The sequence below is a fragment of the Nycticebus coucang genome, chromosome 5 (genome assembly GCF_027406575.1).
Source record: "Nycticebus coucang isolate mNycCou1 chromosome 5, mNycCou1.pri, whole genome shotgun sequence".
NCBI lineage: Eukaryota > Metazoa > Chordata > Mammalia > Primates > Lorisidae > Nycticebus > Nycticebus coucang.
In genome coordinates this window covers 48108566-48132340 of record NC_069784.1, presented here as the reverse complement: position 1 = coordinate 48132340, position 23775 = coordinate 48108566, and the positions used below count along the sequence as shown (strand labels likewise).

The following is a 23775-nucleotide window of genomic DNA, read 5'->3' as shown; positions in this document are numbered from 1 at the left end:
AGTGTAGAAGTGTTCCTTTCTCACCATATTCATGACAACATCTGCTGTTTTGGATTTTGTAATGTGGGCTAATCTTATTGGGGTCAGGTGATATCTCAAAGTGGTTTTGATTTGCATTTCTCTGATGATTAAAGATGATGAGCATTTTTTCATGTGTTTGTAGGCCATGTAACTGTCATCTTCAGAGAACTTTCTGTTCCTGTCTCTTGCCCATAAAGAAATGGGGTTGTTGTTCTTTTCTTATTCATTAGTCTGAGTTCTCTGTGGATTCTAGTTATCAGATGTTTGTTGGAACTATAACCTGCAAAAATCTTCCCCTATTCTGAAGGCTGCCTATTTGTTTTACTTACAGTGCCCTTAGCTGTGCAGAGCTTTTTAGCTTAATCAGATCCCAGTAATATATTTTTGGTGTTGCTTCAATTGCCAGGAAGTGATCAAGGAACACAGCAGAGTCTCAGGTTACAAAATCAATACTTACAGATCAGTAGCTTTTATATATGTCAATAATAGTCAAGCTGAAAATATAGTCAAGGACTCTATTCCTTTTATAGTAGTGCCAAAGAAGATGAAATACCTGGGAATTTATCTAACAAAAGAAGTGAAAGATCTCTATAATGAGAACTATGAAACCCTGAGAAAATAAATAGCTGAAGATGTTAAAAATGGAAAAACATACCATGCTTATATGCCTAGGAAGAATCAACATTGTTAAAATGTCCATACTACCCAAAGCAATCTACAGATTTAATGCAATCCCTATCAAAGCACCAATGTCATACTATAAAGAACTTGAAAAAATAGTACTTTGTTTTATATGGAATCAGAAAAAAACTCAAATAGCCAATACATTACTCAGAAATAAAATCAAATCAGGAGGTATCATGCTACCAGACTTCAGATTATAGTATAAATCTATAGTGATCAAAACAGCATGGTACTGGCACAAAAACAGAGATGTAGATACATGGAACAGAATAGAGAACCTAGAGACGAACCCAAGCACATACCTAACAAAAACATGCACTGGGGTAAGACTCCCTATTTAACAAACGGTGCTGTGGAGAACGGACTAGTGACCTGTAAAAGACTGAAACTACACCCTCACCTTTCACCACTAACAAAAATTGATTCTCACTGGATAAAAGATTTAAACTTAAGACATGAAACTACTTTTCTTTATTCCTGTCACCTGCGTTAGATAGAGTGCAGTGGTGTTATCATAGCTCACTACAATCTCAAAAACCTATGCTCAACCTATCCTCCCTGCCTCAGCCTCTCAAGTAGTGAGACTACAGGCACACACCACCATGCCTAGTTCTGTTTGTTTTTTTTTGGTTGGTTTTGGGATGTAAAAAAATCACATCTTAATTTAATTTTTTGTGTCTTAGACTTTTCATTTAAACCTGCTTAGTGAGGGAAGTTTTCCCCTTCTTATGTTTGAAAACCCTGGCAGGTCTATGACTCTTAAATCACAAACCACAGTCCGATTTGGATGTCCAATACAGTGGAATCCTCCAATCTCTGAGCTTGATTTAGAGATTGCTCTTTTACCATCTCCCAGTTAGGAACAGCTTCAGGGGCAGCTGTACCATTCCACAGGAGCATGCGGTAAACCTTTTCTTTCCTTCTGTATTTCTTGCTTAGCCTGCCAACTGTAATTCTGAGACTTTATAGGTTGGGTGTGGAAAGCTAGGGTTTTCTACTTTTTGCAGAGACGGGGTCTCCCTCTTGCTCAAGCTGGTCTCAAACTCCTGGCTTCAAATGACCCTTCCACCTCAGTCTCCCAAAGTGCTAAGATTATAGGCATGAGTCATGGCATCCAGCCTAAATGCAATTTCTATTAAAGCATGAATTATTCATGGTGACTTTTTTCTTTGACTGTTTTTAAAATTCAAAAGTGAGTTCTTTATCAGGCTTTTACATGCTAGGTACCACACTGCTTTTGTTTCCTGCTGTGTGTTTTGCCATGCTTTCTCTTTTCATCTTGCTCTTAGTTAACAGGGTCAGATCTGATGTGGACTTCACTGAATTCTCCTTGGGTTCCTTCTGACTGTGTGTGCATGTGGCCCTCTCCTCCTAGATGTAACCTGAGATACAGCATACTAGTATACCCTCTGATCTCCCGAAGTCTATGTATTCATAGAGGGTAAAAGATGAGAACTCTGCAGGAGATGTGGCAATTTCCTAACTGATACCCTAAGCACTCTGCAAGGTTGATGGGAAATACCAGAAATTTGTTTACTCATTCTCTTTTCAGCACAGGGTGGGAAACAAACTTAAGTACCCTACCAGAAATCATTTGCTTCTTTTTGGGTTTTCACTGGCTGCTAATGTTTATGACATGAAGTTACACTTCTTCAATATTTTGTCGTCATTCATTTAGGCAGGAGAGGGAAAATTGTGAGATCTGGCTCTATTTTGTTGTCTTTATCTGAAAATTTTTCTCAGTTGATGAAACATTTCATACAGAGAAAGGAATATATATGGATTCTACTCATACCTCGAACTGATGATCTGTTTACCACTACCCATTCACATATCACCCCCTGTATCCCAGATGTTATTCACAGTACTGAATTTCACATTCATCATTACTTTGACTTTGTGAAAGTTGATTATATACACTGGGTCATTCTTATCATGCCCAATTAAAGCAGACAAGGGCCCAGGGGGGAAAGCACTCAGGGTGCATCACAGTAGCCCTGAAAACTAAATTTTCTCCAAGCCCAGATGCTGTAACCTTAAAGACCAATCTAATTTAGGAATTGCTGTAATGACCTGCTATGACTCTAAGACTAGTTTTACCTTGCACTGTCACTCACCAGAGAGCCTCACAGCTCTCGAATGCTTTGGCAATAAGTTTTACTTCAAAACAATTCATAACATTTCTCTTTCTAAATAAAACTCCCACACTTTCTCTTTAGACATGCTGAAGACCATCCAGGTCTGTGTGTACACTCCAAATAATTCTGTAATTCCCAAATAAAACATTTAATTTCAAGATTGGTTTCTACATATTATTTGAACTTTGACAACTTTATAAAAACCCCTTTGAATTCCTAAACAATATATTGTTCATCTGTTTTGACCTTTTTAAAACTTGTATCTTTCTCTTTTAAATGATAACGTAACTATAATTCATATTTTCACTACTGTGGTATATTTTATTACATGAACTGCTAATACAAACAATGCTTTTATGTATATGATATAAATTAAATGTACACACCAAATAATGGAGGTGCTGGATTACTGCCTTATAACCATATGTATATTTACTAGTTAATATTTTTAATTTTCTGTTGTAAAAATCCTTCTTTACTCCCAACGACATATATTTTTCATTCTAAAAGTGCCAAAGTTTTATCTTTTAAAGTTAAGTCTTTAATGCTCCCTGTAATTAACAGTTATAATCCACAAGGCTACATTTGTAATAGCAAGTTTCCACATGTATGTAGGTTTGTTCAAGGCCTATATTCTGTTCACCAGTCTATCTGTACAAATATTACACTGTCAACATTGATTTACTGGGTAACACATATCTACCCAGTATGTTTTTCTTCAGTCACATCTTAAATAATTCTCTTCTATATAAATTCCAAAAGTCAAATTTCATTTTTGAAAAAAGAACGGAGATTTGATTGGCATGTAATTGATGCTGCAGAAAAATTCAGAATGACTGAAATTTTTATGGTATTATTTATCTATCCATAATTATGATACATGTTTCCATTTATTTAGGTCCTCTTCAATGTTACTCAAGAAAGTTTTTTAATTTTAATTTTCATAATCACATAATAGCTATACATAATTATGTGGTACATTTGATTTTTTAATACCAACATATCATGTATAATGGTCAAATCTAGGTAACTGGAATATTCATCACCTCAAACATTTATCATTTCCTTGTACAGGAAATATTCCAATCTTCTCTTCTAGCTATTCTGAAATACATAATAAATTACTGTTAACTACAGTCACCCTGCCATGCTATCAAACCCTAGATCTTGCTCCTCCTACCTACCTGTATTTTGTGCCCATTATCCAATTTATCTTCTTCCCACCTCACTGCCCTGGTAACGACCATTCTATTCACTACCTCTGAGTTGTTTTGTTTGTTTGTTTAAAATGCAAAGTTTATTTGCCCAGTACACCAAATAGGATGCAAGCACTGTCATGACAAATATACAGAAATATGCAGATCACCATAAAACAGTAACCTAGTTTAAATGAAAGGAAATCTCTTTGAATGTTACAACAACATACTCCCAAAAAGAATCTTTTCTTCAGTTAATATACATTTCAATACAATACAGGTTTGTGGAAGTTGCTTTTTTCTCAGGCTGTTGGGCACATGTAGTCCCAGCTACCCAGGAGGCCGATTGCTTGGAATGAGCTCAAGCAATTGGCCTTCCAGAGTGCTAGGATTATAGGCATGAGCCACTGCACTGACCTCAGAGGGGATTTTTAATGTCTATGCTTTGGGCTCTGTATAAGGTTGCCACATACAGCGTCACAGATCATGTACTACACAACTCCAGGAGGCCTCATTTGTTCTTCTTCACACCTTCTCTATTGCCTGTGGCTTCTAGAACACACATGTATTACTCTTAGGTAAGCACACAAATAAACACAGTTTTAAAAAATTGCAAAATTGCCTTTTCTTTCAAAAATATGTCAAAGACAAATGAAATTGACCTACTTTGTCATTTTTATTAAAGCAGAAGAGAAATTACCCCAGACTCTAAGATGATGGCTATAAAAGTATCTCACTAACTCTTGACACAATCGGGGTGAACAGTCACCCCTGCAGGACTGAAATGTATTGCTTCATGTGTGTAGCATAAATAAAGAAAATGTATTTGGCCTAAAAAATAAAACTCCAACTCTATTAATCCATGCTAGTTAAACACTATAACTAAAATTTCCATGTAGGTGGAAAAGGAGAGGAAGCAGTTAGTTACCTTTTTTGCTTGAACAGTCCAGAGGAAAATGGTTACTACAAATACAGCAGGAGACTGACCCATCTAAAACACAGTGTGTCGATTTCAGCCTGAGACTGTGCTAAATGCTATCAATAGTGTGGCACATTTTGGTCCAGAATGTGGCTTAATGCCAAGACAGATCCCAGTTTGTTATAGAAACACATAGATTACTGTTGCTTTTTTGTTTTGTTTTTAAATATATATTTATTTTAAAAAGCCAGGTATACTTCCACAAACAAAGGCAGGTTTTCTCAGGAGGAATTTACAGGAAATAGTAAGGGGTGCACCGGGTAATGACGAGGTGCTGAGTCAAACTGAAGGAAGGAATATTTTAAAGTCTAATTCCATGATAGCAGCCTGGTTCCCACAATGATAACAGTAATTAAACGCACTGAAAATTGTAACCACATTCCGATCATGACACCAATTGTATCCCTCCATCACAAGCTGGTGAGCACGAGAAACTAGAGTGAGGCCATTGGCATGGCTAAATGTTTCAGAAATGTCTTGTCCAAAGGTGTAGCCAGCACCACGTGGTGAAATACCCCACCCACCCAGATCATCCGGATCTAACCATAACAGATCACACATTGGGCCTTCACGTGGTACTTCCTGTAAGCGATCCAGGGCTCTTATATGATCCAGTGTGTCTATCGATGAAGAGAGGTCACCCTGGAGGCAGAATATCTGTCCACCTACTAAAGCTGTAAGTGCAAGATAATCAAATAGATCGGTAAAGTATTTCCAAACATTGGCATTCCCATATTTTCGTAGACATGCATCGTAAAAGCTATATACTTGGGTAATTTGTCGGCTTTCTTGATTTCCTCTTAATACTGTAATGCGTTCTGGATAACGCACCTCTTCGCGCAGCGCCCACACTTGGTTTTCACTCAGCTGTTTACACTCGTTCAGCCGCTCGACCCACTGGTCCAGGTCCTTGGTGAACGCCTTAGTGTCCACCGCAGCGCGCTCCCCTCCCATGGCACCCCGTCGCGGCCGGCTCCCGACCGGAGGAGAGGGACCGGGGAACGCGGTCGCCAGCCCCGCCCAAGCCCAGCGGGCGGCTCCGAGCGCGCGGCCTTGAGGAAACCCCCGCCCGGCCACGCGTCCCGCGAGTCGGTGAAGGGCGCGGGGAGAAGGGGTCGCGCGGGGCGCCGGTTCTCCGCGCAGCTCCCGCCCGAGGCCCACTCCCCGACGCCTCCCGCCGCTAGCCTCTGTCGGCTCTCGCCCTCCTTCCCTCTGGCTCTTTCTCTCCCCTCTGGGGGTTTCCTCTCTGAGTTGTTTGGGGTTTTTTGCAGTTTTTGGCTGCGGCCATTTCCCTGCTCCTTTGGGCCACAGGCGCCGCCCCCTCTGAGTTGTTTTTTTTTTTTTTTGCGAGTAAGAAGGTGATATTTATCTTTCTTTGCCTGACTTATTTTACTTAACATGATGTCTTTCAATTCCATTCATGTTGCTGCAAATAAATAGGGTTTTATTCTTCGGTGTAGCTGAAAAAAGTTTTGAACTTTATCTTTGTTACAGGAAATGTATACTGTTTTTCCTAATACACAAGGTATCTTTCTATAAAATGATAATGCCTTGCCTTTTGTAGGTAGTGTAGAGAACCAATACTAATTTTTAATATCTACGTTAATTATTGATTAAAAAAATCAAATCTAATAATTTAATTGTAGACTATTAACATATGAGATAGATAATCATATAGTGTGTCAATAATTATTTTCTTTTTCTTTTTTTAGATAGTAACCTGGTCTTTTGCCCAGGCTGGAGTGTAGTGGCCTCAGTATAGCTTACTGAAACCTCAAACTCCTGGGCTCAAGCTATCTTCTCACCTCAATCTCTCCAATAGTTGGAACTACCAGGTACCAGCCACCACACCCAGCCAATTTTTCTTTTTCTTTTTTTCTTTTCCTTTTTTGAGACAGAGTCGCACTTTGTTGCCCTTGTTAGAACTGGGACATAATAGCTCATAGAAACCTCAAACTCATATCCTCTTGCCTCAGCCTCCCAAGTAGCTGGAACTACAAGTGCCCACCACAACACTCAGCTATTTTTAGAGACAGGGTCTTGCTCTTCTTGCTCAGGCTGGGCTCAGATCCTGAGCTCAAGCAATCTACCTACCTTGGCCTCCCAGAGTCCTAGGATTACATACAAGAACCACTGCACCAGGCCTTAATTTTTTTTTTTTTTTTTTTTTGAGACAGAGTCTCACTATGTCACCCTTGGTAGAGTGCTGTGGCGTCACAGCTAACAGTAACCTCAAACTCTTGGGCTCCAACAATTCTCTTGCCTTAGCCTCCCATGTAGCTGGGACTACAGGCACACACCACAATGCCCGACTATTTTTTGTTTGCAGTTGTCGTTGTTTTTAGCAGGCCCGGGCCAGTGTATGTGTCCAGCACCCTACTCACTGAGCTTTGGGCACCAAGCCAATTCTATTTTTTACAGAGACAGGGTCTCACTTATGCTCAGGCTGATCTCAAACTCCTGGCCCAGAGTGATCCTTCCACCTCCACATTCCAAAGTGCTAGAATTACAGGCATGAGCCACTGCATCCAGCCTTCTGTTCAATTCTTTTTTTTTTTTTAAATTAAGTCATAGCTGTGTACATTAATGCAATCATGGGGTACAATGTGCTGGTTTTATATACCATTTGAAATATTTTCATCAAACTGGTTAACATAGCCTTCACCATATTTTCTTAGTTATTGTCTTCAGACATTTACAGTCTACACTTAGTAAATTTAACATGTACCCTTGTAAAATGTGCTGTAAGTGTGTGGTCTCACCAATTACCCTCCCTCCACCCATCCTCCCCCCTCCCCTTCCTTCCCTCTCCTCTTTCCCCTTCTTCTTGGGCTATAGTTGGATTATAGCTTTCATATGAAAGCTATAAATTGGTTTCATAGTAGAGCTGAGTACATTGGATACTTTTTCTTCCATTCTTGAGATACTGTGCTAAGGAGAATATGTTTCAGCTCTATTCATGTAAACATGAAAGAGGTAAAGTCTCCATCTTTTTTAAGGCTGCATAATATTCTTCCTGTTCAATTCTTAAACCTTTGTTTATTTTGTTTCTCTTGTCTTAACCCTGTTGACTAGGAACTGTAGCACAATGCTGCTTAGAAATGGCAACGTTATTCTTTAAAAATCTAGTAGAGGTTACAACTTCTCAAATAACAATATCTATTTTAAATAAGTTCTAAATGGAAAGGACATTTCTCTGGATAATTAAAAAAAAAAAAGTCACAGCCCTGATAAACATATATCTAGAAATATGCTTTGATTAATGCTTAAAACATTTTAAGCATTAATCGGATACTTTTATAAAAAAACAAAGAAAAGAGTCCAGAAAACTAACCTTTTTGTAGTAAACCAGGTCCCCTGTCAAGTAGCTGAGATGGACAAACTCCATATGTAGTGTACCAAATTCAGCCAGGATGCTGCTACCTGCAGACGCCCAGCCCCAGTTCCGGCCTACTCCACTGAATGAAAGAGAAGGTAAAATGAGACAGTTTTAGGGAAAGATCGAGGCAGTTTTTAATGACTATGTAAATTTTAAATTAATCTCTTAGAAATTATTATACCTAATAACTCATTAATATCTAAATTTTTATTTTATTATTTAAAAATTTGAATATTACCTCCATGTTCTAAAAATCAAAATAATATTAAAAAATTATACAGCAAATTTATTTCATCCATTCTCATCTCCTTTCACCCCACCAGGCCCCAGATAATCATTTTTATTAGTTTCCTATGCATTAGTATAGAATTTTTATGCATACATAAGCAACACAGATATATATTCTTATTTTCTTCCATAGCTAACTATACTTATTGCTCTGTACTTTGAATTTTACCCTCAAAATGCATGTCAATGGTTCTTCCATACCATTTCAAGTTTTCTCACTTTGTTTTTATTATTTTAGGCTGCAGAGAATTCCATGACATTGATGATTCTCAGCTGGAATGCTATACCACAGAGACATATGAAAATGTGTGACAGCATTTTTAGTTGTCTCAAACCTTGAAGGTACACCCGGCATTTACTATGCTAGGAACAAAGATGTAGACTGTCCTATAATGATCGGGAAAGTAGCATATGATAAAGAACTGTTTTGCCCCAAATGCTAATAGTGTCTGAGTGAAAACTATTGCTATGTATAAAATGGCACAATTTATTTAATCAATCCCCAATGGCCAGTTCCTTGGGATATTTCCAATATTTTTCATCATGAAAATGTTTATAATAGGCAGTTTTGGTGGAGGGAGGGTAATGGGTGGGGCCACATCTATGGTGCATCTTAGAATGGGTACAGGCAATTGCACTAATGTACACAGCTATGATTTAACAATAAAAAAAGGAAAAAAAAAAGAAAATGTTTATAATAAATAGTCATGTGCACAGTTCATTTGTGTATCTATACTCTTGAAGATATGCTCCTGCTTTTTTAGAAAATTTTTAGCCTGTATCATATTTTTTTATTTAAAGCCAGACTATACAAATAAAAAACTGCAGAGGCTTTAGCTGATGTTAACTTCTAAAAAGGCAAAGTTTTTTTCCTGAACACAGGTTGAGTACAAGTAATCATCTCAAATTTAGGTGTTGTTAAGAATAGTCAATTTTAGTTTTACACCCCTGCTTCTAAAAGTGGCCCTCTGTGATTTTTGTTGCAAGCCAAGGTTGTTTACCAAGGGCCCCCTTCTTTGGCAGTCTTAAATACTAACCTCTGCCTCCTCTGTACTAATTGGATATTAAATTTTCCCATTAGCCCTTCAGGCTCCTTCTGTAATTTTCTGCTGGGTTTGAGTCTTGCCCCAGGCATTTGCAATTACAGAATGACTACACAGAAATTTATACAAAAAAACGTGGGGCTTTTCTTCTGCAATTCCTTCCTGGCTCAAATTTTGTCCTTATGTCTCAGTTATTTTAGCAGTTCCAAAACCTAACAACCGTCTGTCTCCCCTGTCCTAAGTGACTATCACTTTAGGTATGGTTTGCAGGTATTGCCTGCTCCATGATTTGGAACATGTTCTCAAGGAAAAAGCCAATGTTCATGAGGAGATGACCTTCTTTTAAGATAATAGCACCTCCAGTCCTACCTACCTGAGCTAGCTGCTTTCCAATGCCTTCAAACCATTTCGTTTCATATATTTTGTCTAGATTTTATGGTTGATTTTAGTAGAAGGGTGTCATGTTTGGAACTGAATTATTCAAGAAGCCAAGTTTATAGATTATTCGTATTAGAACTCTAAACCATTCTCTAGCATCTTTTATTACTATTAGGAGGAAGTAAAAATATAAATCTTTTTCTCATCTTATATTCAATTGTATACTGGCATTTCAATATGCTATATTTTATTTATCTGTGTTTAGAAAATAATAAAATAGGTACTAGAATATGTCACTACCTTGCTTGAAGTTTGTTCATTGGTTGGTACATTTTTACACTGTCTGAAAATGTGGAAGGCAAATACCACTAATAGATTTTTTAATAGATAAAGATGAGAATTGGAGAAGGAATATGGGTATAGTAACTATGTAATATAGCCATCCTTTCATAAATTAAAAATGCCTACTATGCTGTTAAAGATAGTCATGAACCTGATGTGAGACATTCCTGCTCCCATAATAAATAAGATGATTTTAAATAGTGATAGTTGCTGATAGTGATAGTTGAAGAAAATTAAATAGGTAAATAGAATACTAAGTACAAGGGGAAAAAATTGAGTTGTAAGAAAAACTCTTTATATATTACAGTCAGAGAAAGTGTTTCGGAAATGACACAATTTGAAAAAAGACCTGAATAAGAAGGAGTCAGTGATAAAAATAATTGGAAGAAAAGAAAACAACAGGGGCGGCACCTGTGGCTCAAAGGAATAGGGCGCCGACCCCATATGCTGGAGGTGGTGCGTTCAAACCCAGCCCTGGCCAAAAACCGCAAAAAAAGAAGTAAAAAATGAAAACAACAAATGCAATGGGAACTAAAGTGGGCTAGTGTTGCTAAAGCCCAGAACATATGGGAAGTGAATGCCACAGGATGGGATTAGAGACCCACACTATGTAAGAATCCGTAAGCCATGGTAAAATCTTTGTATTTCAAATGCGATGGAAAATCAAGATACAGATGCTAAAATTTATGTATTTTTTGGTATATTTTCAATGAGCCTGAACAACTAAAAAACCTGCAATGAATACCAAAAATGAAGGAAAAAAAAAAAAAGATTTCTATCTTAGCTGACTACAGCAACAGGGAAGAAATGTTTGATAAGCTTTTGATAGTAAATCAACCTAACTGTTCTACTTATTAAATTCTTTTGATGATTAGTCATCTATATTTTGGTTCATGCTTTCTACAGTTATTTAAAAATCTTTAATCAATGTATTCAAAGAATAAAGTAAAGCTTTTTGTAAACTGCAATTAGAAATAAAGTCTAAAAAGAGGTTGATGCTGAAATTCATCATAACAAAATCAAGGAATGAACTAAATAAATAAAAACACTCAAATAATGTTTAAGTTACACTATCTTTTTTTACATGTATTATTTATTTTAAATAGTGAAAATTCATATAAGCCACATTTTATTTTCAATATTTTTTAAGTTAACTTTTCTACACACACACACACAAAAAAAAAAAATACATTCTAGGACTTAATATTTTAAACACTGCAAAGATTTTCAAACTTATTTCTAATCAAAATCCCAGCGACAGCATCATTTGTTTTATCGCTGTATCTAACACCGGGGGTTATTTTCAGGTAGTAGCATCTGACAATACATTGGGGGCTGGAGAACAACCCCTTTTGTGTATTAGGATTTTCAAGGACACCCATACCTGTTAGTAGGTTTCCTCATATCAGTCAAAATAGGAATTCAATTACCTAATGAATAAAAGAGCCCTTAAAATTTCAAAATTTTCTAGGGATATTCTGCACACACAAATAGTGACATAATAAAAATGTACATGAGAACTTAAATAACTTGAGCTTACATTTCGGGGCTCTTTCCTAAAACAAAATAAAAAATTCTATTTGTAAGTTATTGTTTGACTAAAAATGTATTAATTTCACCTAAATTTTTGAAGAATATTTTCAATGGGTAAGGAATTCTAGATTGACCTTTCTTACAGCAGTTTTAAGATATATTCAATTGTTTGCCACCCTGCATTCCTTCAGATAAGAAGCATTTCTGTCTTTCTTCCTCTGAGTGTTAATCTTTTTTTCCTTTAGCTACCTTTAAGATTTTTAAATTTTCATTGATATTCAGACATAATGTTTCCTTGTTTACCTCCTCGGTTTCTTCAAATGTTGGAGTCTTTGGGTTTACAGTTGTTCAATGAATTTGGAAAAATTTTAGACATTATTTCTTCAGAAACAAACATACTTAACACATATTGCAGATTCGGTTACAGACCACAGAAATAAAGCATATATCTCAAAAAAGCAAGTCACACATATTGTCTAATCTACCAGTACATACAAATGCTTACATTACACTGCAGTCTACTGAGTATGCAACAGCATATGTCTAGAAAAACAATGTAATTTAATTTATATTGTTAAATTACCTTAATTTAAAAAATGTGCTATTGCTAAAAAATACTAACAATCATCTGGGCCTTTACCAAGCAGTAATCCTTTTGCTAGTGGAGGGTCTTGCCTTGATGGTATTGGTTACTGACTGATCGGGGTTGTGGTGGCTGCTGAAGGCTGAGGTGGCTAAGGGATTTCTTAAAATGAGACAACAGTGAAATCTGCCACATCAAATGACTCTTCCTCTCATGAAAGATGTCTCTGTACCATGTGACACTGTTTGATAGCATTTTACCTACTGTAGAACTTCTTTCAAAATTGGAGTCCATCCTCTGAAATCCTGCCACTACTGTATCAACTAAGTTCATGTGATAGTCTAAATCCTTGTCATTTCAGCAATGTTCACAGCATCTACACCAGAAGCAGAGTACAGCTCAAGAAACTACTCTCTTCGCTCAACCATAAGAAGCAACTCCTCATCTGTTCAAATCTGATAATAAGATTGCAGCAATTCAGTCGCATCTTCCACCTCCACTTCTATTTCCAGTTGTCTTGCTATTGCAACACATCTGTAATTACTTCTTCCACTGAAGTCTTGAACCCCTCAACAACATCCATGAGGGTTGCAATCCACTTCGTTCAAACTCCTGTTAATGCTGACACTGTAATCACCTGCCATGAATCCCAAATGTTCTAAATGCCATATAGAATGGTGAATCTTTTCCAAAAGGTTTGTAATTTACTTTGCCCAGATCCATCAGAGAAATCATGATCGATGGCAGCTACAGCAACAAAGAAGGTATATCTTAAATATTAAGATCTGAAAGTCAAAACAACTCCTCAACCCATAGGTTACAGAATGCAAATTGTGTCAGCAAGCATGAAAACAACATTTATCTCCCCATACATTCCCATCACAACTCTTGTGTGACCTGTAATGAGCAGTAATATTTTGAAAGAATATTCAAAATATTGTTACTCACACAAAGAGCATTGGCAGGGTACAATCAATCCAAGTATTCTAGGATTTTCTGAATGGTAAATGAGTGATAGATTCAACTTAACTTCATCAGTGGCATTAGCCCTTAACAAGAGTCAGTCCATCCTTTGAAGCCATGCACTGACTTCTTCTCTCTAGCTATGAAAGTCCTAGATGACATCTTCTTCCAAAAGAAGGCTGCTTCATCTACCTTAAAAATCTGTTATTTCATGTAGCCACCTTCATCAATTATTTTAGCTAGATCATCTGGATCACTTGCTATCGCTTCTACATCAGCACTTGCTGCTTCGCATTGTGCTTTTATCTTATGGAGATAGCTTCTTTCCTTAAATCTCATTAACCAACTTCTCCTAACTTCAAGCTTTTTTTCAGCAGCTTCCTTACCTCTTTAAGCCTTCAAAGAATTGAAGAGAGGTAGGGCCTTGCTCTGGATTATGATTGGGCTTACATGAATGTCATGGCTGCTCAAACTTTCTCCATATTTGCAATAAAGCTGCTTTGCCTTTATATCATTTATGTGTTCATTGGAGTAGCACTTATAATTTTTCTGAACATCTTCTCTGGAAATATGAAGAATCAGAACAGACAACCCAGAATGGGAACAATAGTTCTTTAGTGATGGATACCAAGCAAAATGAAAATACTGAAATTACAGATAAAGAATTCAAAATATGGATTGTTAGGAAGCTCAACAAAATTCAAGAGAAATTAAAAACTAACTAAAAAAAAAATGCAATAATCCAGGAACTGAATTAAAAATTCACTAAGGATTTGATGTATTTAGAACTTTTGGAAATAAAAAATTCCTTTAATGAGATACAAAATAGGTGGGAAGTTTTAAGAATAGACACAATCAGGCATTAACATAGAATCTTGGAGCTTAATCTTTTGAATTAACTAAGTCAAAAATAAAAGACACAGAATTAAGAGGAATGATCAAAGCCTACAAGAAATACAGGATTACATAAAACAGACAAATATAAGAATAATCAGCATCCCTGTGGGTGAAAAAGAAAATGCGCAATGGCTGGGAATCCTATCTGAGGAACCATTAAGGACAACTTCCTTGGTCTTGCTAGAGATTTAGTCATGCAGGTACAAGAAGCTCAAAGAAAACCGCGGGGGTTCACTGCAAAGAGACAATCAACAAGACACAAACAGAACACAAAGAAGAGCCTCCTGTGAGCTGCAAAAACCTCAAGTTAATGTACAAATAAAATTCTATCAGGTTAATTGCATACTTCTCAACTGAGATCTAATGTGTCAGAGGGATGGGGGCCCCATTTTCAGTTGCCAGCCTAGAATATGTATCCTGAAAAACTAAGTGTCACATGTGATAGAGAAATAAAGACTTTTCCAGACAAGCAAACACTGAGGAAAATACTCACAACTAAGTTATAGGTGGATCAGCATACAAGACAGCCACCAGAGTAAAACCATCCAAAACCTAAAGCTTACAGCTCACATGAAACAACAGTACATGCGGTCAAAAAAATAAAAAATAAATAAAAGCAATAAGGTGCTACCCAAGAAGATGAACAGAACAGCATCCCACAAATCAATTATATCAATAAACATGAAGAATCTGAATGATCCACTCAAGATGCAGGCTGCTTGAATGGATGAAAAATACAATCCAAATATCTGCTGTCTTCAGGAAAACACATCTTACTCACAAGGATTCATACAGACTCAAGATGAAGGGATAGAAAAGAAATATTTCAAGTAAATGGAAACCAAAAGGAAGCAGGTGTAGCCATTCTTCTATCATATAAAATTGACTTTAAATCAACAGTAGTAAATAAAGGCAAAAGAGATCATTACATAATAGTAGTGGGAGCAATTCAACAAGAAGACGTAAGAATCCTAAGTATTTATGCACCTAATGCAGCAGTGCCCAGATTCACAGAGCAAAACCTACTAGACGTAAGCAAAGAGATAAACAGCAGTACCATAAATTGCTGGGGACTTCAATACCTCACTGACAAAACAGGACACATCATCCAAGCAGAAAACGAATAAAGAAACACTGGACTTGAATAGAACTCTAGAACAAATAGGTCTAACAGACACTAAGCTCCCCGCCCCAACAATTGAATGTGCATTTTTCTCATCAGTATTCTCTAAGACTCATCATATTTTAGGACACAAAACATGTCTCAACAAATTAATAAAAATTAGAAATCATCTTCTCTGACTAGAGTGGAATAAAACTAGAAATAAACACCAAGATAAACACTCAAAATGCTACATAAAGTCGTGGAAATTAAACAATCTGCCAATTGATTGATTATTGGGTCAATATTGAAATTAAGAAGAAATCAGAAGATTCTTTAAAGTTAATGACAAAGGAAACACAAGCTACCAAAATATACTGGATTCAACAAAAGCAGGCCAAAGGGTAAATACCTTAATGCCTACGTCAGAAAGACAGGAAGATCACAAATTAACAAGCAAATGATTTATCTCAAGAAACTAGAAAAGGAAGAGCAAACCAAACTCAAAGCCAGCAGAAGAATACAAATAACTAAGGTCTGAGCAGAACTAAACAAAATGAAAAACAAACATATAAAAAGGAATGATGAAGCAAAAAGTTGGTTCTTTGAAAAAGTTGGTTCTTTGAAAAGATAAATAAAATTTATAGACATCTGATTAGATTAATCAGGAACAGAAGAGAAAGGACCCAAATAAGCTTAATCAAAAATGAAAAAAGAGATATACATTTGACACCACAGAAATACGAAATATCATCTATGAATACTATGAAAATCTACCTCAAAAAAGTAGAGGAAATGGACAAATTCCTGGAAACTCACAACCTACCAAGATGCACTAGAGACGAGTTAATAATGAGTTAATAATTTCACTAATTAATAATGACTCACTAGAGTCTTAGAAGAAAGAGAAATCATGAGCAGACTAAAAATGAACAAGATAGAAGCAGTAATAAAAAATTCTCTAACAAAAAGATCCTGGAGCAGATGGATTCTGGTCCAAATTTTATCAAACCTACAAAGAAGAGCTGGTACTCACACTGTAGAAATTATTCCATAACATCATGAAGGAGAGACTCCTCCCCAACTCATACTAAAAAGCCAGTATCATCATGATACTAAAGCCACAAAAGAACACAACAAATAAAACTACAGACCAACAGAGAATCCAGAAACAAAGCCACACATCTACAGTGAACTTGTGTTTAACAAAGGTGCCAAGAACATACAGTAGGGAAAGGAGACTCTCTTCAATAAATGATGGGAAAACTGGACATCCATGTGTAGAAGAATAAAACAAGAACCATATGTCTCACTATACATAAAATTCAAGTCAAAATAGATTAAAGACTTAAATCTAAGACTAAAACTATGAAACTACTGAAAGAAAACATTGAGAAAACACATCAGGACATTGGTCAGGGCAATGACTTGTGTAATCCCCACAAAGCACAGGCAACCAAAACAAAATTGGACAAATGGGATATCAAGTAAAAACCTTCTACACAGCAAAGGAAATAATAAAGGGAAGAGATAACCCATAGAATGGGAAGAAACAGTCGTAAACTGCTGATCTGACAAGGGATTAATTACAAGAATATAACAGAAAATTAAATAATCCAATTAAAAATGGGCAAAGGAGCTGAATAGAAATCACACCAAGAGAAGACTTACAAATGGGCAACAGGTATATGAAAAAATGCTCAACATCATTAGTCATCAGAGAAATGCAAATCAAACTACAATGAGGTATCCATCTCACCCCAGTTAAATTGACTTCCTCACACACAATAATGAATGATGGTAAGGATGTGGAGAAAGGGGAACCCTCACACGGTTAGTAGAAAATATAAATTAGTGCAACCACTATGTAAAGCAGTATGGAGGTTCCTCAAGAATGTAAAAATAAAACTACCACATAACCTAGAATTCCTAATGCTAGGTATATATTCAAAGAAGGGGAAATCAGTATATCAAAAAGATCTTACTCACATGCTTATTGCATACTATTCATAACAAGCAAGATTTGGAATCAACCTAAGTGTCCATTAACATGAATGGATAAAGAAATTGTGATATATATACACAATTATGAATATTAATACAGCCACAAAAAATGAAATTCTTTCACGTGCAACAACAGGCTTGGAACTGAAGAACATTACGTTGAGTGAAATAAGCCAATCACAAAAAGACTAATCTTGCATGTTCTCACTCATATGAGCATCATAAAAACAGATGCTCTCACAGGAACAGAGAGTAGAGTAGTACTTACCACAGGCTGGGAAAGGGAATAAAAAGGCAATGAATGATTAATGGGTATAAAAGTATAGTAAGAAGTTAGATATAATGAACAATATTTGACAGCACAACAAAGTGATCAGTAAGTTAGGGTATTCTTGAAAATAATGAAAAGATTAGAATTGGAATGTTCCTAACACAAATAATAAATGCCTGAGGTGATGCATACCCCCATTACCCTGATTTGATTAATGCACATTGTATGCCTGTATCAAAACATCACATGTAACTTATAAAGATATACAACCATAGGGCAGCGCCTGTGGCTCAAGACGTAGGGCGCCGGTCCCATATGCCGGAGGTGGTGGGTTCAAACCCAGCCCCGGCCCAAAACCACACACACACACACACAAAAAAAGATATACAACCATACAACCATAATTATATTTTTAAGAAAAACTTAAAGAAAGAATAGTTGGAAAAATAAAGACCTCTCAACAAAGGAGAACTATAGGAATCTATCCCTACAAGCTAACATTACATAAAAAGTTAAAAGTTTTTCAGGCTGAAGGGAAGAGAAAACATTAAAACTCAGATCTTCAAAAAGGAATTAAGAACAATGAATATATTAAATACTTGGGTAAACATGTATTAAATTCCTATTTTCCCCTCTTAATGTCATGGATATACATGGGACTGTTTAAAGAAAGTACTTTAAAATGTATTTTGCGATGTATAGTGTTTTAGATACATAGGTACTATACAACTGAAGGGTGGGAAAGGCTGTACATGGGTGGGTATGGTTCCAATATTTCTATACTTTATGTGAAGTAGTACAATACTATCTCTAAGTCAATTGAAAAAATTAATTGTAAGGAGGACCAAGATGGCGGCCAAGTAACAGCTTCCTTGCAACTGGGCACGGTGAGACTGGGGAGAGAAGACTCCAGGCATCTCTGGCTGCTGGGATCTGCCCAGAAACATCCCTTTGGAGACAAAGGGAAGCAGTGAGAGACTTCTGGACCCCATGAAGAAGACAAAAGCAGTGGAAAACTGACAAGTGGTTGCATGTGTTCGTTCGATCTAATCTTGCCACAGCTGTTAAGTAGAGCAGCAGTGAGATTGCAAACTGGAAAGGCCTTACCTGTGAGCTGTTTTTATGGGGGGGACTTAGCACTCAGTTGAACTACCTTGGGAAAACGTGGCCCAGAGGATGGAGGACATTAAGCATTGTCTAGGGCCCCAGACTGCACCACTAAGTTGGAGGGAGCTAATGGTATTCAGCCCACAGCCGGCCAGAGCCATTGTGGGAGAACTGCCCAGGCAAGCTCTGCCCTCAGGGTCCCAGAGCGAGGATTGGGTGGGAGACCTTGGGCAAGTAATCTAGTGAATGAGCAGCCTAAAGGCGGGGACTGAGATGCCTTACAGCCTTAGACCTCAGGGGCAAAGAATGAGACCGGTTTTGGACACTGGGTAAGTGGACAGCCACTTCAGGAGTGATCCTAGCGACAAGTGTTTTGCTGGGAAAGCTTCTGCTTAGCCAAGGTTGACAGTTTAAAGTAACATTTAAGAGAGCTGAGGAGAGATTTAGGCTCTCCACACTGCAGGGTATGAGAAATCAGCAAAGGCCTCCAGTCTCCATTTCATACAGCTGTATTGGCATTGTGATTAACATCCCATACCCCAGAAGATCACCTGTTACCCAGACAATATTCAGCAAGAGATATAGACTGCTTTTTTTTCTAATTTCAACATTTTTCCCCCTAGATTTTTCTTTTCCTTTCTTTTTTCTTCATTTTTCCACCTTAAATATAATTTTTCCATTGTTGCCTTAACAATTAGAACTTCATTTTTGGTAGTGTTTCTACCCCTATTATTTGACTTTCTCCCCAATTTTATTCCGTAAAGTTTTGTTTGCTTGTTTTGGTTTGATTTATAGCATTTCTGCCTTTCCTCTCTACTTGGTGGAGGTGCAGTACTGTGTCGGAACAGGCTGGCAAACAGCTGCTGACCTCAAGGGAACCTCCCAACCCAGCACCCCCAGAGCTTGGGAGTTTTTAAGGGTGGGTCAAAATACCCTACTATACACCTATATTGCTCCTCTCTCACTCTGTCTGTGCCTCTCTTCTTTTTGTCAATATTCCCTTTTACTCACCCCTTGTCCTTTCTCTCTCTCTTTTTTCTTTTTTGCCTTCTTTTTAAAATCTTTTTTCCATCTTACTCTTCAGTCCTCTCATCGTTCTGGTCCTGTAAACAAAAGGACTCATCGAAACCCTAGGCCAGAGGCACGGTAACTTAAAGAGCAAGAGGAAGTGAACAGAAAATTAGGGCAAGGAAATACGTAAAAGAAAACACTCATGAGGAAGAATCAAGACAAAAATCCTGGTAACATGAAAAACCAGTCCACGGCAGTGCCTATGGCTCAAAGGGGTAGGGCACCAGCCCCATATGACAGAGGTGGTGGGTTCAAAACCCAGCCCCAGCCAAAACTCAAATAAAAAAAAAAAAAAAAAAAAAAAACAGTCCAGAGCAAACCCCCACCACCACCAAGGGACTGTGAGGTACCTATTGCAGAGGATCCCACCTATAAAGATATGTTAGAAATGACAGAAAGGGAATTTAGAATACAGCTGATGAAAGCCATGAAGGAAACTGCTGATAAAACTGGAAAATAAGCAAAAGGAAATCCAAAAACAGAATCAAATAAATAGATGAACGATATGAAGAATATAAAAAGGACATACAGACCTGAAAGAACTGAAGCAGTCAATTAAAGACCTTAAAGATGGAATAGAAAGTATCAACAACAGATTAGACCATGCAGAAGAAAGTATCTCGGAGGTAGAGGACAAAGCTCATGAGATAATTCAGATAGTTAAAGAGGCAGAAAAGAAGAGAGAGAAAGCTGAACATTCACTAACAGAATTATGGGACTTTATAAAGCATTTAAACATACAAGTTATAGGTATCCCAGAAGGGGAAGAAGAATGCCCCATGGGAATGGAAGCCATACTAGAGAATATTGTAATAATGAAAATTTCCCAAATATCACCAAAGATTCTAACACACTACTTTTAAAGGCATATTGGACCCCAGGTCACCTCAACTCCAACAGAGCTTCTCCAAGACACATTGCGATGAACCAGTCCAAAGTCAAGACAAAAGAAAAGATTCTGCAAGCTGCCAGGGCTAAGCGCCAGTTGACATACTATGGCAAATCAATCACAGTGACTGCAGAATTCTCTAATGAAACTGTTCAAGCAAGAAGAAAATGGTCATCTACATTTAATCTACTTAAAAAGAATAATTTCCAGCCCAGAATTCTATATCCTGCTAATCTACGCTTTAAAAATGACAGAGAAATCAAATTATTTACTGATATGCAAACACTGAGGGAATTCTCCACAACAAGACCAGCTCTACAGGAAATACTTCAACCTGTTCTACTCACTGACCATGACAATGGATCAACAGGAAAGTAAGAACTCAGAAATTAAGGGACGGAACCTAAAATCCACAATGATGCAAAAGATAAAACTAAGCTATGGACTCTCACAAAATAAGATGAATAAAACACTACCACACCTATCAATTATCGCAATAAATGTTAATGGTTTGAATCCCCCACTGAAGAGACATAGATTGGCTGACTGGATTAAAAAACACAAGCCATCCATTTGCTGTCTGCAGGAAACACACCTGGCTTCAAAAGACAAATTAAAACTGTCAAAAATTGGAAGACAATTTTTCAGGCAAATGGAATTCAGAAGAAAAGAGGTGTTGCAATCTTATTTTCAGACACATGTGGATTTAAAGAAACTAAAGTCAAAAAAAGACAAAGATGGTCACTTTATATTGGTCAAGGGAAAAACACAAGAAGATGTTTCAATTCTAAATATTTATGCACCCAACTGAAATGCTCCCAGATTCTTGAAACAGACCGTACTCAGGCTGAGCAATATGATATCCTATACTACCATAATAACAGGGGACTTTAGCACTCCTCTTACAGAGCTGGACAGATCCTCTAAACAGAAATTAAACAAAGATATGAGACTTAAATGAGACCCTAGAACAACTGTGCTTGATAGATGCATATAGAACACTCCATCCCAAAGACAAAGAATATACATACTTCTCATGGCCCCATGGAACAGTCTCTAAAATTGATCATATCCTAGTACACAAAAAAAACCTCAAAGAATCAAAAGAATTGAAATTTTACCTTGTATCTTCTCAGATCACAAGGCACTAAAGGTGGAACTCAACTCCATCAAAAATGTTCAACCCCACATACAGTCATGGAAATTAATCTTTTGTTGAGTGACAATTGGGTGCAGGAAGAAATAAAAGAGGAAAACATTAACTTCCTTGAGCAATAACAACAATGAAGACACAAGCTACCAAAACCTGTGGGATACTGCAAAAGCAGTTTTGAGAGGAAAATTTATTACTTTAGATGCCTACATTCGAAAAACAGAAAGAGAGTGTATCAACAAACTCACAAGCCATCTTACAGAATTGGAAAAAGTACAACAATCTAAGCCTAAACCCAGCAGAAGAAAAGAAATACCCAAAATTAAATCAATGAGAGATCAATGAAATTGAAAACAAAAGAATTATTTAGAAAATTAATGAAACAAGGAGTTGGTTTTTTGAAGCAATAAATTAAATAGATAAACCCTGGGCCTGACCAACTAGAAACAGAAAAGTAAAATCTCTAGTAACCTCAATCAGAAATGATAAAGGGGAAGTAATAACTGATGCCACAGAGATACAAGAGATCATCTCTGAATACTACAAGAAACTCCATGCCCAGAAATTTGACAATGTGAAGGAAATGGATCAATATTTGGAATCACACCCTCTCCCTAGACATACCCAGGAAGAAATAGAGCTCCTGAACAGACCAATTTTAAGCACTGACATCAAAGAAATAATAAAAAATCTTCCCAAAAAAAATGCCCTGGTCTGGATGGGTTCACACCAGAATTCTATCAAACCTTCAAAGAAGAACTTATTCCTGTACTGCAGAAATTATTTCAAAAAACTGAGGAGGAAGGAATCTTCCCCAACACATTCTTATGAAACAAATATCACCCTGAAACCAAAACCAAGAAAAGATCGAACTAAAAAGGAAAACATCACACCAATTTCACTAATGAATACACATGCAAAAATTTTCAACAAAATCCTAGCCAATAGATTACACCTTATCATCAAAAAAGTCATTCATCATGATCAAGTAGGTTTCATCCCAGGGATGCAAGACTGGTTTAACATAAACAAGTCCATAAACATTACTCACCGTGTTAACAGAAGCAAACACAAAGACCAGATGATCCTCTCAATAGATGCAGAAAAAGCATTCAATAAAATCCAGCATCCTTTTCTAATTAGCCCACTGAAGCATATAGACATAGGTGGCACATTTCTTAAACTGATTGAACCTATCTATGACAAACCCACAGCTAATATTCTACTGAATGGAATAAAACTGAAAGCTTTGACTCTTAGAACTGGAACCAGACGAGGTTGTCCTCTGTCACCATTACTATTCAACATAGTGCTGGAAGTTCTAGCCAATATAATTAGGCAAGACAAGGAAATAAAGGGCATCCAAATGGGAGCAGAAAAGGTCAAACTCTCCCTCTTTGCTGATGATATGATCTCATACTTAGAGAACCCCAAAGACTCAACCACAAGACTCCTGGAAGTCATCAAAAAATACAGTAATGTCTCAGGATATAAAATCAATGTCCACAAGTCAGTAGCTTTTGTATACGCCAACAACAGGCAGATGAGAAGCTAATTAAGGACACAACTCCCTTCACCATAGCTTCAAAGAAAATTAAATACCTAGGAATATAACTAACAAAAGAGGTGAAGGACCTCTACAAAGAAAATTATGAAATCCTCAGAAAGGAAATAGCAGAGGATATTAACGAATGGAAGAACATACCATGCTCATCGCTGGGAAGAATCAACATTATTAAAATGTCTATACTTCC

General features: G+C 37.0%; 1 protein-coding gene and 1 pseudogene across 3 annotated transcripts in view; both read right to left on the bottom strand.

Moving 5' to 3' along the window:
• The window catches only part of MAN1A2 (mannosidase alpha class 1A member 2), a 228271-nt gene that overhangs the window by 98787 nt on the left and 105709 nt on the right, over nucleotides 1-23775 (bottom strand). For all 3 annotated transcript variants that reach the window (XM_053590891.1, XM_053590893.1, XM_053590892.1), the window contains exon 7: nucleotides 8353-8476. In XM_053590891.1, coding sequence (XP_053446866.1) covers nucleotides 8353-8476 — 124 coding nt within the window. The remainder of the gene's footprint in view (nucleotides 1-8352; nucleotides 8477-23775) is intronic.
• Nucleotides 5210-6178, bottom strand: LOC128585706 (serine/threonine-protein phosphatase 2A catalytic subunit beta isoform-like; annotated as a pseudogene).